Source organism: Dasypus novemcinctus, chromosome 26 (assembly GCF_030445035.2).
Source record: "Dasypus novemcinctus isolate mDasNov1 chromosome 26, mDasNov1.1.hap2, whole genome shotgun sequence".
NCBI lineage: Eukaryota > Metazoa > Chordata > Mammalia > Cingulata > Dasypodidae > Dasypus > Dasypus novemcinctus.
Genome location: NC_080698.1, coordinates 18,230,784 through 18,247,032, shown reverse-complemented (window position 1 = coordinate 18,247,032; position 16,249 = coordinate 18,230,784). Strand labels below are relative to the sequence as shown.

At 37.0% G+C, this 16,249-nt stretch overlaps 1 protein-coding gene across 1 annotated transcript in view; it reads left to right on the top strand.

Moving 5' to 3' along the window:
* The window catches only part of DNAH12 (dynein axonemal heavy chain 12), a 377,830-nt gene that overhangs the window by 187,481 nt on the left and 174,100 nt on the right, over positions 1-16,249 (top strand). The window contains exons 33-36 of the mRNA XM_058288139.1: positions 9,841-9,924; positions 10,506-10,694; positions 12,899-13,018; positions 15,050-15,238. Of these exons, the coding sequence (XP_058144122.1) occupies positions 9,841-9,924; positions 10,506-10,694; positions 12,899-13,018; positions 15,050-15,238 (582 nt within the window). The remainder of the gene's footprint in view (positions 1-9,840; positions 9,925-10,505; positions 10,695-12,898; positions 13,019-15,049; positions 15,239-16,249) is intronic.

Below are 16,249 nucleotides of genomic sequence, written 5' to 3'. Positions count from 1 at the left end.
ACTTTGATACGTTTTACTCAACATTTAGTTCTCAATGAACTTCTGGCACTCTCCCATGTTTGTATGTTGCCCCTCCCTCCCACCTATTTCTTGGACCATATTACCCCTCTTCCCATCCCCAGCCCCCCTCAAACCCAGAAAACCCCACCCGAAGGTAACCCCTTGCCCCCATTTTGTCCCTTCTTTGTGCTCATACTTACCCCCAGCTCATCACAGATTCCACCCCTACAGACATTACCTCACAGCCTTCCTCCACCCCCCGATTTCCAGTAAGCCACTTTTCCAGACTCTAGCTCTCTGAGGCAGTTAACTTATTTCATATCATTGAGGTCATATAGTATTTGTCCTTCAATGCCTGGGTTGCTTCACTCAACATAAGATTCTCAAGGTTCATCCATGTTATCACGTGCGATTGTAGTGTATTGGTTCTTACAGCTGAGTAGTATTCCATTGTGTGTATATACCACATTTTATTGATCCACTCATCTGTTGATGGACTTTTGGATTGATTCCAACTTTTGGCGATGGTGAACAATGCTGCTATGAACATTGGTGTACATATATCGGTTTGTGTCCTTGTTTTCAGATCTGATGGGTATATACCCAGCAGTGGTATTGCTGGGTCATATGGCAAATCTATGGATAATTTTTTGAGAGACTGCCAAACTGTCCTCCAGAATGGTTGGATCCTTCTGCATTCCCACCAGCAATGGATGAGTGTTCCCCTTTCTTCACATCCTCTCCAGCATTTGTATTCTACTGTTTTTTTCATGGCTGCCAATCTTATGGGAGTAAGATGGTATCTCATTGTAGTTTTGATTTGCATTTCCCTGATAGCTAGGGATTTGGAGCATTTTTTCATGTGCTTTTTAGCCATTTGTATTTCTTCTTTGGAGAAGTGTCTGTTTAAATCTTTTTCCCATTTTTTAAATGGGTTGTTTATCTTTTTGTTTTCGAGATCTATGAGTTCTTTATATATGCAAGTTATAAGTCTCTTATCAGATATATGGTTGCCAAATATTTTCTCCCATTGTGTAGGTTCCCTTTTTACTTTCTTGACAAACTCCTTTGAGGTGCAGAAGGCTTTAATTTTGAGGTAGTCCCATTTATCTATTTGTTCTTTTGCTGCTCGTGCTTTTGGTGTGATATTCATGAAGCCATTTCCTATTACAAGGTCCTGTAGATGTTTCCCTACACTGCTTTCTAAGGTCTTTATGGTCTTGGCTCTTATATTTAGGTCTTTGATCCATCTTGAGTTGATCTTTGTATAAGGTGTGAGATGGTAATCCTCTTTCATTCTTCTACATATAGCTATCCAGTTCTCCAGGCACCATTTGTTGAATAGGCCATTCTCTCCCAGTTGTGAGGGTTTGGTGGCTTTATCGAATATTATATGGCTATATACATGAGGTTCTATATCTGAACTTTCAATTCGATTCCATTGGTCTGTGTGTCTCTCCTTATGCCAGTACCATGCTGTTTTCACTACTGTAGCTTTGTAGTATGTTTTGAAGTCAGGAAGTGTGATTCCTCCTATTTCGTTTTTCTTTTTCAATATGTCTTTGGCTATTCGGGGCCTCTTTTTATTCCAAATAAATTTCATAGTTAGTTTTTCTAGTTCCTTAAAGAAGGCTGTGTTGATTTTTATTGGGATTGCATTGAATGTGTAGATCAGTTTTGGTAGGATAGACATCTTAATAATATTCAGTCTTCCTATCCATGAACAGGGAATATTCTTCCATTTATTTAGGTCTTCTTTGATTTCCTTGAACAATCTTGTATAGTTCTCGATGTATAAGTTTTTTACCTCTTTAGTTAAATTTATTCCTAAGTATTTGATTTTTTTATTTACTATTGTGAATGGTATTTGTTTCTTGATTTCCTCCTGATCTTGCTCATTATTGGTGTATAGAAATGCTACTGATTTTTGCGCATTGATCTTAAAACCTGCGACTTTGCTAAACTCATTTATGAGTTCTAGGAGCTTTGTTGTAGATCTCTCAGGGTTTTCTATATATAGGATCATGTCATCTGCAAATAATGAAATTTTGACTTCTTCCCTTCCAATTTGAATGCCTTTTATATCTGGTTCTTGTCTCAGTGCTCGAGCCAGTACTTCCAAGACAATGTTAAATAGGAGCGGAGACAATGGGCATCCTTGTCTTGTTCCTGATTTTAGAGGGAAGGATTTCAGGATTTCGCCATTGTAAACAATGTTGGCTTTAGGTTTTTCATATATACTCTTTATCATGTTCAAAAAGTTTCCTTGTATTCTGATCTTTTGGAGTGTTTTTATCAGGAAGGGGTGCTGTATTTTGTCAAATGCCTTTTCTGCATCTATAGATATAATCATGTGGTTTTTTTCTCTCAATCTGTTTATATGGTGTATTACATTGATTGATTTTCTTATGTTGAACCATCCTTGCATACCTGGAATAAATCCCACTTGGTCATGGTGTATAATTCGTTTAATGTGTTGTTGAATACGATTAGCAAGTATTTTGTTAAGTATTTTTGCGTCTAGGTTCATTAGAGAAATTGGTCTGTAATTTTCCTTTCTTGTGGTGTCTTTGTTTGGCTTTGGTACTAGGGTAATGTTGGCATCATAGAAGGAATTAGGCAGTGTTCCTTCTGTTTCGATTTTTTGGAATAGTTTCAACAGGATTGGTGTTAGTTCTTTCCGGAATGTTTTGTAGAATTCCCCTGTGAAGCCGTCTGGCCCTGGGCTCTTCTTAGTTGGGAGATTTTTAATGACTGATTCTATCTCTTTGCTTGTGATTGGTTTGTTAAGATCATCAATTTCTTCTTTCGTCAGTATGGGCTGCTTATGTATTTCTAGGAATTTGTCCATTTCCTCTAAATTGTCATTTTTGTTGGAATATAGTTTTTCAAAGTATCCTCTTATGATAGTCTTTATTTCTGTGGGGTCAGTGGTGATATCACCTTTCTCATTTCTTATTTTGTGTATTAGCATCTTTTCTCTTTTTTTCTTTGTTAGTCTCGCTAAAGGCTTGTCAATTTTGTTGATCTTCTCAAAAAACCAGCTCTTGGTCTTGTTTATCTTTTCAAGTGCTTTCTTATTTTCTATTTCATTTAGTTCTGCTCTTATCTTTGTTATTTCCTTCCTTCTTCTTCCTGTTGGATTATTTTGTTGTTTTTTTTCTAATTCCTTCAACTGTGCAGTTAGTTCTTCAAATTTGCTCTTTCTTCTTTTTTGATATATGAATTTATGGCTATAAATTTCCCTCTCAGTACTGCTTTTGCTGCATCCCATAAATTTTGGTATGTTGTGTTATCATTATCATTTGTTTCAAGGTAGTCATTGATTTCTTTTGAGATTTCCTCTTTGACCCACTGTTTTTCTAAGAGTGTGCTGTTTAATTTCCAAATTGTCGTGTGAAGTCTGGGTCTCTGTCCCTTGCAAATTTCCAGCTTGACTCCACTGTGGTCAGAGATATTGTTTTGTATGATTTCGATCTTTCTGAATTCATTAAGCCTTTCTTTGTGGCCTAGCATATGGTCAATCTTGGAGAATGTTCCATGTGCGCTTGAGAAAAATGTATATCCTGCTGTGTTTGGGTGTAATGATCTATATATGTCTATTAGATCCAGCTCTTCTAATATACTGTTCAAATGTTTTGTTTCTTTAGTGATTCTCTTTTGAGATGTTCTGTCCAGAGTTGATAGTGGTGTATTAAAATCCCCCACTATAATTGTAGATGCATCTATTCTTTCACTTAGTTTTTCCAGCGTTTGCCTCACATATTTAGAGGCGCCCTTGTTAGGAGCATAAATATTTATGATTGTTCGATCTTCTTGACAAATTGTCCCTTTCACTAAAATATAGTATCCTTCTTTGTCTCTCACAATTGTTTCGCATTTAAAGTCTATTTTGTCTGATATTAATATAGCTACTCCTGCCTTTTTTTGGTTGTTGTTTGCTTGTATGATTGTTTTCCAGCCATTCACTTTCAACCTCCATGAGTCTCTGGGTCTAAGATGTGTCTCTTGTAGGCAGCATATAGATGGGTCGTATTTCCTTATCCAGTGTCCCAGTCTGAATCTTTTGATAGGTGAGTTTAATCCGTTGACATTCAGTGTTATTACGTTTAGAGAGTTATTTATGGTAGCCATATTTTGGTTGGATTTGTGTTTGTTATATTTTGTTTGTATTATTTTATTTTCCCCTTCTATTTTTGTCTTTCTTGTTGCTTTTACACTCTCCTCCATCTCTGACTGTCCTGTTTTTTCCTTTCTTCCTGCAGAATTCCCTTAAGAATTTCTTGAAGGGGAGGTTTCTTGTTGATATACTCTTTCAGTTTCTGTTTATCTGTGAATATTTTGAACTCTCCATCATTTTTGAATGCTAGTTTAGCTGGATAGAGTATTCTTGGTTGGAAATTTTTTTCCTTTAGTACCTTGACTATATCATACCACTGCCTTCTTGCCTCCATCGTTTCAGATGAGAAATCAGCACTTAATCTTATGGAGTTTCCCTTGTATGTGATGGTTTTCTTTTCTCTTGCTGCTTTTAGAATTTTTTCTTTGTCTTGAGCATTGGATAATTTGACAAGTATATGTCTTGGGGTGGGCCTGTTGGGGTTTATGACCAGTGGAGTGCGCTGTGCTTCTTGGATATGTACATCTGTCTCTTTCAGTAGATTTGGGAAGTTTTCATTCATTATTTCCTGCAACACTCCTTCTGACCCCTTTCCCTTCTCTTCTCCTTCTGGAATGCCTATAATACGTATGTTTGAGCGTTTTGCGTTATCATTCAGGTCCCTAAGTCCTATCTGGATTTTTTCTACCTTTTTATTGACCACTTCTACTATCTGTTTGATTTCCAATGCACTGTCTTCCACATCACTAATTCTCTGCTCTGCCTCTTCTAGTCTGCTGATATTTGCTGCAAGTGTATTTTTGATTTCTTGAATTGTGGTGTTCATTTCCATCATATCTGTTATTTTTTTGTGCATGTCTGCAATTTCCCCTCCAAGTGTTGTCTTCATGCTGTTAACCTCTTTCATTACTTCATCAAATTTGTCAGTGATAAATGTTCTGAGATCTTTCATTGCTTGTGCGAAGTCCTGCCCCCCTTCCTGATTTTCAGTTTGTTGATTGGATTCAGCCATGTTTTCCTGATTACTGGTTTGGTTTGTAGATTTTTGTTGCTGTCTTGTCAACATTTTTTCTTTGACGGGTTTAATCAGTTCCTTAGCTTCTTTGTCTAGTCTTGGAGATTAATTAGCTGTTGTTTTTGCGTAAGTACTATATCTTCTCTTTGTCACTTTGTTCTTCTTATTCCAATTTCTTATTGCTAGTTAAGCTCACTTTAAAGGAAAGTATTAGTGCTGGGGAAAGTCAATTGTGTAAGGAAGGAGAAAGTGTGAAGTAGTATTGGTGATATATGTTTACAAAGCAACAATATGAGTTCTGGGAGGATAGAGGTTAGATCATGTAAATTGTGTAGAGTTATAGTAGTAGGAAAGTACCTATAATGAGGTAGATGACTGAATATGGGAGGAATGTGGTACATACTAAGAGGCTATTGTTTTCGTGAGAGAGGGAAAGAGAAAAGAAAGGTAATAGTTTCAGGGACGAATACCAGATGGAAAACTAAACAAAGGTATTAGAAATTAAGAGTTAGACACTTTGTGGATCAAAGAAAGGGAGATGGAATATAGGAGAGATAGCAGATGGTGGAGGATATCAAGTTGTAGGGGAAAGGGGATAGTGTAGATAGGCTAAATCTATTCACGGAGAAATGAGGCAGTGGAGGGTGAGGAAACCCAGCAAATGTGAGGTATTTCCTGTAGGACCTATTGTATTGTTAAGGTAAAATAGTATAAGAAGAATATTGGGGACAAGAAAGAGAGGATTGAAAAAAAAAAAAAAAAGAACAACAAGAACAACAACAACAACAAAAAATTAAAAAATAAAAAAATACAAAAACAAACAAAAAAAAACCCAAAGAACAGAAACCCCGCCGCCAGGCTCGGCTGCGCTCAGCTGGGCTCCGGTCCCCCGCCCGCCGCCCGCCGCGGCTCGGCTGGACTCGGCTGGGCTCAGCTGGGCTCGGCTTTCCCGCCCGCCGCCCGGCGCGGCGCAGCGCGGCTCGGCTCTCCCGCTCGCTGCCCGGCGCGGCGCGGCTGGGCTCGGCCGAGCTCAGCTGGGCTCTGCCCCTCTGCCCGCCGCGGCTCAGCCGGGCTCGGCCGGACTCGGCTACCCTGGCCGCCGCCCGCCAGGGCTCCGCGCGGTGCTAGCTGCCTCGGCTCCACCTACCCAAGGAGGGAATCCTCCACACGTAGCTGGGATCTCCGTGTATATTTCACAGATGGATCCTCTCTGTTACCTTCCCTCCAAATCGATGTCCAGACACCTCCGGACCAGGAAAAATCCCGAAACAGCCGGTCCCAAAGAGTCTCCGACGCCTCCCAGCCGATTCCCCCCAGGAGCTAGTAACCGGGAAGTTCACTCAGCTGCCATCTTGCCTCCCCCTCCTGAAAAGTCCCAATTTATATCTTATAGACCAGTCCTTTCCATTACCTTCCCACCAAATCGATGTCCAGACACTTCCTGCCCTGAAAAAATCCTGAAAAAGCCTGGTCCCGGAGAACCTCCAGCGGTGCCCAGCTGTCTCTTCCCAGGAGAGACGGCAAGGCAAGCTCACTCAGCCACCATCTTGCCGTGGTTTCTTAACTTTACACTCAAACCATGAACAATGAAAGAAAAAATGGATAAATGCAGACCCCCTCAAACTTAAAAACTTTCATGATTCGAGGTACTTTGTCAAGACAGTGAAAATGAAGCCTACTCAATAGGAGAAAATATTTGGAAACCACATATCCAATAAGTGTTTGATTTCCATGCTTAACAAAGAGATCATACAACTCAAAAATAAAAGGGCAAGCAATCTAATTTTAAAACAGGCAAAATGCAAAACACTTAAGTAGATATAAACTTATTGTGATTCTAGCAATGGAAGAAATTATATCATTGATATGGAGACACTGGCTGCTGGAGGTGCTAAAGTCAGGGAGAGGAACAAAGAGGTGTAATACAGAGGCATTTTCAGGACTTGGAATTGTCCTCAGTGACACTGCAATGACAGATACTCATTATATATACGGCCATAATCTATAGAATTGAGTGGGAGAGAGAGTAAACTACAATGTAAACTATAATCCATGCTTAGTGGCAATGTTCCAAAATGTGTTCATCAATTGCAGTGAATGTACCACACTAATGAAAGAAGTTGTTAATGTGGGGAAAAGAGGGAGGTGTGGGGAGTGGAGCATATGGGAATCCCATATATTTTTTAATGTAACATTTTATGTAATCTAAGTATCTTTTAAAAATAATAAATATATATATGTATTTTAAAAAGACTTAAGTTGACATTTTTCCAAAGAGGAAATACAAATAGCCGAAAGGTCATGAAGAGACATTCAATGTCACTTGCTATTAAGGAAATTCACATCAAAACTACAATGAGATATCATTTCATACCTCATAGAATGGTGTTTATTAAAAAACAAAAAAACAAACAAAACCCAAAAACGACAAGTGCTGGAAAGGATGTGGGGAAATGAGAACCTACAGTGTTGACAGGAATGTAGAATGGTGCAGGCTCTGGAACATTGTCTGGCGATTCCTCAGGAAGCTAAACATAGAACTGCCTTATGATCCAGCAATCCCTCTATTAGGAATATATGCAGAAGACCTGGAAACAGGAACATGAGCATATATTTGCACAATGATGTTCATAGCAGCATTGTTCACAATTGCCAAAAGATGGAAACAACTCTAGCGGCCATCAAGCAATGAATCAGTAAAAACAAAATCTGGTATATACATATGATGGAGTACTATGGTGTTATAAGAAGAAATGAAATTAGGACACATATGAAAATGTGGGTGAACCTTGAGGACATTATACATAGTGAAATAAGCCAGAAGCATATTGTTTGGTCTCACTAATGTGAATTAAACATGAAGAACAAACTAAACCAAATTAAAACCTAGAGTATAGGTTACTAGGAGATAGGAGGAGGGATGAGAAAGGGTACTGATGCTTAATATATGTGGACTTTTTAATTAGCTTGATTGTAAAAGTGTGGAAATGGATAGAGTTGATGGCAACTCTAATACATCTAATGATGTAATATTTTTGCATCATTGTCAAAGAAAGTCCTATATCAATGCAAAGGATCAGTAATAAGGGATGTGGGATTTTTTATTTTGGACTAAGGAAAACATTCCAGAATTTACTTATTTGATGACAGCACAACTCTGTGATGAAACTGAGAGCCACTGAATACACACGTTGGATGGATTGTACAAGGCATGGGGCTATATAACACAGTATACAATGTGGTAGAAGATGTACTGTGGTTTACAGTACAAATATGAGAGTTCTGTCATGTAACAAATGTACAGTAGTAATACATGATGTTAATAATAGGGTGGTATATGGGAAACACAGCAAATAAAAGCTATGGATCATAGCAGTAATATTTTGATGATGTTCTTTCATTATCTGTAACAAATGTTCCACAACAATGCAAGGTGTTGGTGGAGGGATGATGTATAGGAATTTTACACGTTATGCATGATTGTTTTGTAAGCTCATATCTTCTCTAACAAAAAATTAAGTTCAAATAGTTACATACGGCCAGTGGCTATTATTTGGACTGTGTAGCTCTAGACCATTCTTTCCCTTTATGGTGCAAAAACCGAGATCCAGAAATATTAAATGCCTAATTATCGACAGATAACTAGATAGGAACAAAACTGGGACTACAGTGGTGATTGCAGACACAGAGAGGAAACATTTTTAAAAATGCAGAGGAAGAATTTAAAGGACTTGGAAATGAAATCGATTTGGAGTATCAACAGTTAATAATTTCTAATATTAAAAGTTAATAATTTCAAGGTTTCAAGTCAAGGAGATTGAGAAGAAAAGATTGCTTTAATAATAATGGACAAGATAGGGATTTGAAAGAAGAGAAGCAGTTGCTGAATTCCATTTTTGACATATGTGATCAAAGTGGAAATGTTCTAGATAAGAGACTAAAGAGACATAAGCACAGTGCATGGTCCTTGATTGAATTTTGGTTTGAAAAACCAGTTGACAAGATGTTTGTGGTATAAATGAGGAAATCTGAGAATTGCCCATTAGGTGATATTATGGAATTATTGTTAATTTCATTGGTTGTGATAATGTTGTTGAGATTATATAGAAAATACCCTTACTTTTTAGAGATGCTTTCTGACATATTTGGATCTGAAATGCCATGATGTCTGTATTGTTCTTTAAAATACTAGAAATACTGAAATAAACAAAGTGACTATGGCAAACTGTTAACGGTGGCTAAATCTAGGAGATTGGTGTATGGGTGTCCATTATACTATTTTCTCTTTATATTTTTCTATATGCTTGAAAATTTTCAGAGTAAAAAAGGCCTTATGACAACTTCATTAAATGAGGAATATTTCATGTAATTTTATTCATTTATTTTATTTTTTATATTGATGTTTATTCTTTAAGAATAAACATTGTACAGAATTTTACCATTTTTGGAAAATTCCATGTAGTCCCTTCTTTCTATAAAAGAGATAGTATCTTGTTTAATTGATAAGACTGACACAGAGATGTTAAGTATTTACTTATCTAGTAAGTAACTGGCCGTGCTAGACCAATTATGACAGTCTGGCTTCTATTCTATATTTATTCCATTACATCACAAAAAATACTTTATTTTATAAGTAGAAAATATTTTTACCTGTGAAGTTTGAAATATTTTTAAAATAAATGTTTTAAAAAATAATTGCCTTTAGCTTTGCCTTATGAGTGGAGAAATCATTCAGATGTCCTCTCAAATGAGCCTCATCTTTGAAACAATGGATCTTTCCCAGGCTTCAGTAAGTTCATATTTTATACAACAGTGCTTTGTTTGTTTGCTCACTCGTTCATTTTTTCATTTGTTAATTTGGTAAAAATAAAATTTTTAAAATTCTGTATGAGACAATGGGTTAAGCTCTGGGAATATAAAAGTGAATAAGACACAACATATGCTAATTTAGAGGGCATGAGAAGCATGCTGATAACCCTAATACATAGCTACATGTCAGTACTCTAAGAGTATGGAGAAGAATGAACACGTAAGTGGGGAATGGGCAGAGGAGGACCATGTTTGAGTGTTTGATATGGTTTTGAAGGAGGCTTAAGATTTCTCCAGGGAGACTGGTTGGGGCAGGGCCTTCCAAATCGTGAGAAGATGATGTGTGAAGACATGGAGCCACGACATCGTGGCCTATCTGAGGAACTGAACTGCAAATAGTTTTCTGCATGGAAACTCTTGTGTATTTGAGGCAGCCATGTGGATGGGAGCCAGATCATGAACAGTTTTAGAAGTCATGCTAAAAAGTAGTTGATAATTGCCAGTTGCTACTGGTATAAAAGCAACACTGGAAAAAGAAAACCTGCCTTTTTTTCCCTCCAGCCTGCCACTGTAAGCCGCTGTGGCATGATTTACTTGGAGCCCTCACAGTTAGGATGGGAGCCACTTGTGTCTTCATGGTTAAATTCGCTAAGAGGACCTCTGCATGAACCAGAACATCAAGCTCTTCTGAGAGGACTTTTTGACTGGTTAATACCACCCACTTTAAAACTTCGTAAGAAAAAATGCAAGGTAACACTATAATTCTGTGGCACATTCAAGTTTCTTTAGTTTCCGTTTAACTTGAGTAAGTCTAAAGTCACAGTGAAAATGGTTACACATTTAGTACCTATCTTTGATTTAATACTGCTCAAATTATAACTAAATAACCCAGAGACAGAAGTTACTTCAGCTAAATTCTTTTGAATAAAACCGCAGGTACTAAAGCTTTAAAAAATCCCAGCTCTTTTTCATATTTTCAAAGTATTTTAAATATATGCCTTTAAAAAATCAAGTGTATATTTAGTAGTTTTTGAGAAATCTTTGCATATTTGTTTTCTAGAACTGCCATAGCAAATTACCACAAATTTGGTGGCTTAACACAGCAGAAATTTATTCTCTCGTAGTTCTGGAGGCCAGAAGTCTGAAATCAAGGTCTTGGCAATGCCACTCTCCCTCCAAAGGTTGTAGAGGATCCTTCCTCGCCTTTTCTAGTTTCTGGTGGCCCCAGGCATTCTCTGTGGTTGCATAACTGTCATCTCTCCCTCTGCCTTCACATGGCCTTTTCCTCTGTGTTTTCCTTCTGTGTGTCTCCTGCTTGTCATTGGATTTAGGACCCACCTGGATAATCCAGGATGATCTCATCTCAAGAGCCTTAACTTTAATTTCATCTGCAAAGACCTTTTCCCACATAAGATCATATTCACAGGTTCTAGAGATTAGGACATGAGCATATCTTTTTTGTGGGAGGAGGAGGGCTGCCATTCAACCCACTACACACATATAGTTATTTATATGGATGTATATAGAAAGGGGAAAGGGATAATTTATAGAGTTTTCATCCTAAAATATTATTTTAGGGATTGAGATATATTATGCATAAAGAAAAAATGCAAACAGTTCCATTTTATGAAGATTCTGTATGTCTTCATAAAGAAAACGTATAGTTGAAGTCCTTTTACAGTTTTTCCATGTTAAAGTTTTATGTGCCATAACTAATGCGAAATAAACCCCATCTTTCTGATAATGAGTAATGGATTTTTTTCCTACAATTATTCCCATATTTTCTATATCCAGGCAGTTACCAAGATCTACTGATTTTCCCTCTTTGATAACTTTTCCACCTGTCCTCTCCTCTTCATTCCTCCCAACTTGCTTCCCATTTTAGTAGCCTCAGTTCTGATCTTCATCATTTCCTACCTGAAACAACACCCCAGAGCTGCTCTGGTTCAGTCTACATCCTATTACCAGAATGAAGATCATTCATTCAGTAAACTGAGCAAATTCATTCAGTTTACTCCCTACTTAAAACCCTTCATTGGAACCCTCTTCTTTTCTTAGAATAAGAACCTTAACACAGCCTATAAAGCCTTTCAGGATCTGGCTCCTGTCTGCTTCACAAGCCTTATTTCTTGCAATTTCTCCTTTACACCTTATTTTCATGTCCTAAGACTATCCTTAGCAGTCATGTTTACTCCGATCTCTACTTCTTTGTACATGTAGATTCTCCTACCTTGAACATCCTTCCCTTCTTCATTTGCCTAGCTCACATTTTCCTTCCAAATTCAGCTCAATTATTACTTCCTCTGGGAAACTTTCCTTGATTTATCCCTCTCCTATTTCTCTCCCTGTCCTTGTCTCTAGATCTGGGCTAATTATTTATCCCAAAAAATCTAATAGCCTCCCCCTATCCTGAGACTTCCTCTGTCATATCATTATATATATATTTTAAAAATAAAATAATATATTTTTATTTTAAATATTTAAAATAAATATTTATTTATTTTATTTTAAAAATAATATCTTATTATTTTTGTTTATTTAATTATAATATCACTCCTTATCAGGGATCGTGCCTTTTATTTTCATATCCCCTGGCTTGGTATAAGTGTAATATGTTTTCCATAAATGTTTGTTGAATAAATAAATGAATGAATGTCATTAGAAACTTCATTTCTGCGATCCCTAGAACATAGTTTATTCTTTTCCAATAGCTAGTTTTCATTCATCAGAAAATTTAGAATAAGAAGATATGTCCATATGCTAAATTAAGATATTTGACAGATACTGTTTGCAAATTATTTTATCATGACAATTAAAATTTTTCATTTAAATGTTATAAAGATCTTATGAATACTATGTATGCTTTTTATCAGTTTTTAAAATGAAATATTTCTCTTTTATTCTTCAAATCAAATTAAAATTAAGGAAAATATCTTATTCTTTTCACTTTGCAGCAACTGATTCCTACAAGCAATAGCAATGTGGTTGTATCACTCACACGCCTTTTCGAGGTCCTACTCTGTCCTGTGATAGAAAATGATCCTACTAGCAAGCACATTCGTGTTTGGATTATGGTTGGTTTTATATTTAATGTGGTTTGTAATTACAGAATAAAATATGCCTCTGACAAGTGATACTTATCATTGAAGTCAATAAATTTGCCCTGACTAGGTATTTTGATATTAAAAAATACTTTAAAGAAAGTAAAATATATGTATATGAGAATGAACCAAAACTGCCCTGTTATTGTGAAAGGTCTTAATTTGATGATAATTTAATAGGGTAGTTTAAAATTAATCAATATGGACTTTAGGTGAATATTCTTTAAATGTTAGGCCAGGATGTGTGCAGCAACAAGTTGGCTTCGGAAGACCAGGAACATACATCCAACCGGCTAGGTGGAACATTACAGGAAGGAACCATGGAGGACATAGGTAGGGAGGAGTTGGTAATCTTGGTTAGTTAATGTCTGGAGAAGGCCAGTGAGCAAGGTACTAGTGAGCAGACATTATTAAAGGCCAGTCAAAGGAAAGAGGTGTTTTTTCCCTTCCCTGGTGTATGGTACTTTCCCATCCACCACCTTATTCCTACATATCTTGATCTCTACTCAGACTCCCTTTTCTTCTCTTGACAAGAGCAATTCCCTCACATTGCTTTCTCTTCACCTTTCTGCCACAGAAACCCTTCTAACTCAGACATCACACATTCCAGGGTTCCCTGCTAACCATAACCTCAAATTCCTCCTCCCTTTTCACCCCTATTTCCCTGCATTTAGAAGAAACTGAACAGGCATGTTTGAAGTATAATTTATTTATATCCCTTTTTATCCCTAGTTTTGGAACTGCCTTCCCCAGAACTTGTTTTTTCTTCTTTTTATTTCTCTCCCTTCCCCCCCACCCCCTACCCCCCAAGCCCCAGTGGTCTGTTCTCTGTGTCCCTTTGCTACGTGTTGTTCTTTTTGTCTGTTTCTGTTGTTGTCAGCGGCACGGGAATCTGTGTTTCTTTTTGTTCCGTCATCTTGTTGTGTCAGCTCTCCGTGTGTGCGGTGCCATTCCTGGGCAGGCTGCATTTTCTTTCGCGCTGGGCGGCTCCCCATACAGGGTGCACTCTTTGAGTGTAGGGCTCCTCTATGTGGGGACACCCCTGCGTGGCACGGCACTCCTTGCTCGCATCAGCACTGTGCATGGGCCAGCTCCACACGGGTCAAGGAGGCCCGGGGTTTGAACCGCAGACCTCCCATGTGGTAGATGGACACCCTAACCACTGGGCCAAGTCCGCTTCCCAGAACTTGTTTTTAATGTTCTTCCATATCTTTCAGTGTTACCTTTTTATAAAATTTTTTTTAAAAAACTTTTTTTAAAATAAAAGGAGTATTTCACCTCTCTAACCTTCAATTTATGTATTTCCTGAAAATTTTCACTTCCATTTTCTGAATCATTTTTAGAAACTTATATAGATTGATATCTGCTTGAAAAATTCATCTTTTAAAATATATTTGAAAGATTCATTTTTTCACTGGCTAAGAACTGTACCTAGAATAAATTTCAAAAGACAAAAGTAGATTTTCCATCCCTACCAGTCCCTGAGTCACCCAGTTACCTCCCTTGAGGCAACCTCTATTACCAGTGCTTTATGTAACCTTCTAGAGGTATTTTATGTTTATATAAGAATATGATCTTTTTTATGTATACATTTTTACACATATTTTAGCATATTATGCATACTGATTTGCATTTTTTAAAATTTACAGTATATCTTGGAGATTGTTCCATATCAGTACTTACAGAGTTATCTTAATTTTTTAACAGTTGCATGTATTCCAGTATAGGTAGCATAATCCAACTAAGCACTATTGAAGAATACTTGAGATGTTTTTGGTCTTTTGCCATTACAAACAGTGCTATAGTGAATATTCTTGTATATATATATCATCTTCACAGATTGATTTGATCTTCGTTATGTGCATTTTAAATTTTGATAGATATCAGAAAAATGACTCTACACCCTAGCTGTGTTCCATCCTACTTTGTTTATAAATATGACCTTTCCTCAGTAGATTGACAAGGTCTAACATGTTAAACTAAAAAAATAATTTGCACCAACAGGCTTGCTTTATTTTCTCTTTGATTTGGTCCATTGGAGGAAGTTGTGATACAGACAGTCGGATTATTTTTGATACTTTCCTAAGATCAATCATACTGGGAAATAATGAAATCAACCCAGTGCCAGCCTCTGTGGGCAAATGGGAATGCCACTTTGATGAAAAAGGTCTGGTATATGACTACACATATGAGGTATGACATTAAAATTCTTGGTAAGAAATAAAGCACAAATCCTTGAATCAGCAGATAAAACTTGTATGTTCCCATCCTTGAGATTTTTGACTCCTATGATAATGTTTTTTATTCCTTTTCTCTTAAGTTCCTCCTCTTATAATTTTAGGCCATATAAATAAACTTATTTTAAGAATATTTTAAATTTCAGATAGAAATTAAATCTATTTCTCTACTTTATAGAAAATGATTTAACATGAAGCAGTAAGAATATGAATCATTGTTTGAGTCACACAAATTTTTTTCACAGAACCATAAGATCTGGATTGAGCCTTAGTAATAATTTTGCCTAAACTTCAAATTGTATAGATAAAGATACAAACCTAGAAAGGTGAGTGGCTAGCAGAATCTGAGTTTGAACTCAACTGGCTCTTTCTCCAAAATGATGCTTACACAGAATTTTAAAAATCTGATTAGGAAGAGAGTTTAATCCTCCTTAGTCAATAGAGTAATCTCTATAAGTAAAAAAAATGAAGTGGTGAAATATAGGCATGGGCATATTCTTTAAGAATTGGAGGAAAATATGAAAATAGTATTTTTAAAGAGGAGGAGAAAATGGGACTGGGGAACTGCTGTTTTTCTTGAACTCATAGAACTTCTGACTAATATATGTGCATATATAACTTTGATAAGAATAAGAGCTAAAACTTAAAAAAATTAAGAATATGAATTGCTAAAGAAAGTTTAACCCAAACTTGCAAAATCACTACCTCTCAGACACACACTGTATATGCACACTATTTGATAGAAAATAGGACATAATTCTTAGATGTTAAACATAGAATTAGAGACCTGTGTGGCGCTGCCCATGCTCAGTGCTGGTGTGCGCAAGCAGTGCTGTGCCACGCAGGGGTGTCCCCTGTGTAGGGGAGCCCCACGCGCAAGGAGCGTGCCCCGTAAGGAGAGCTGCCCAGCGTGAAAGAAAGTGCAGCCTGCCCAGGAATAGCGCTGCACACACCGAGAGCTGACCCA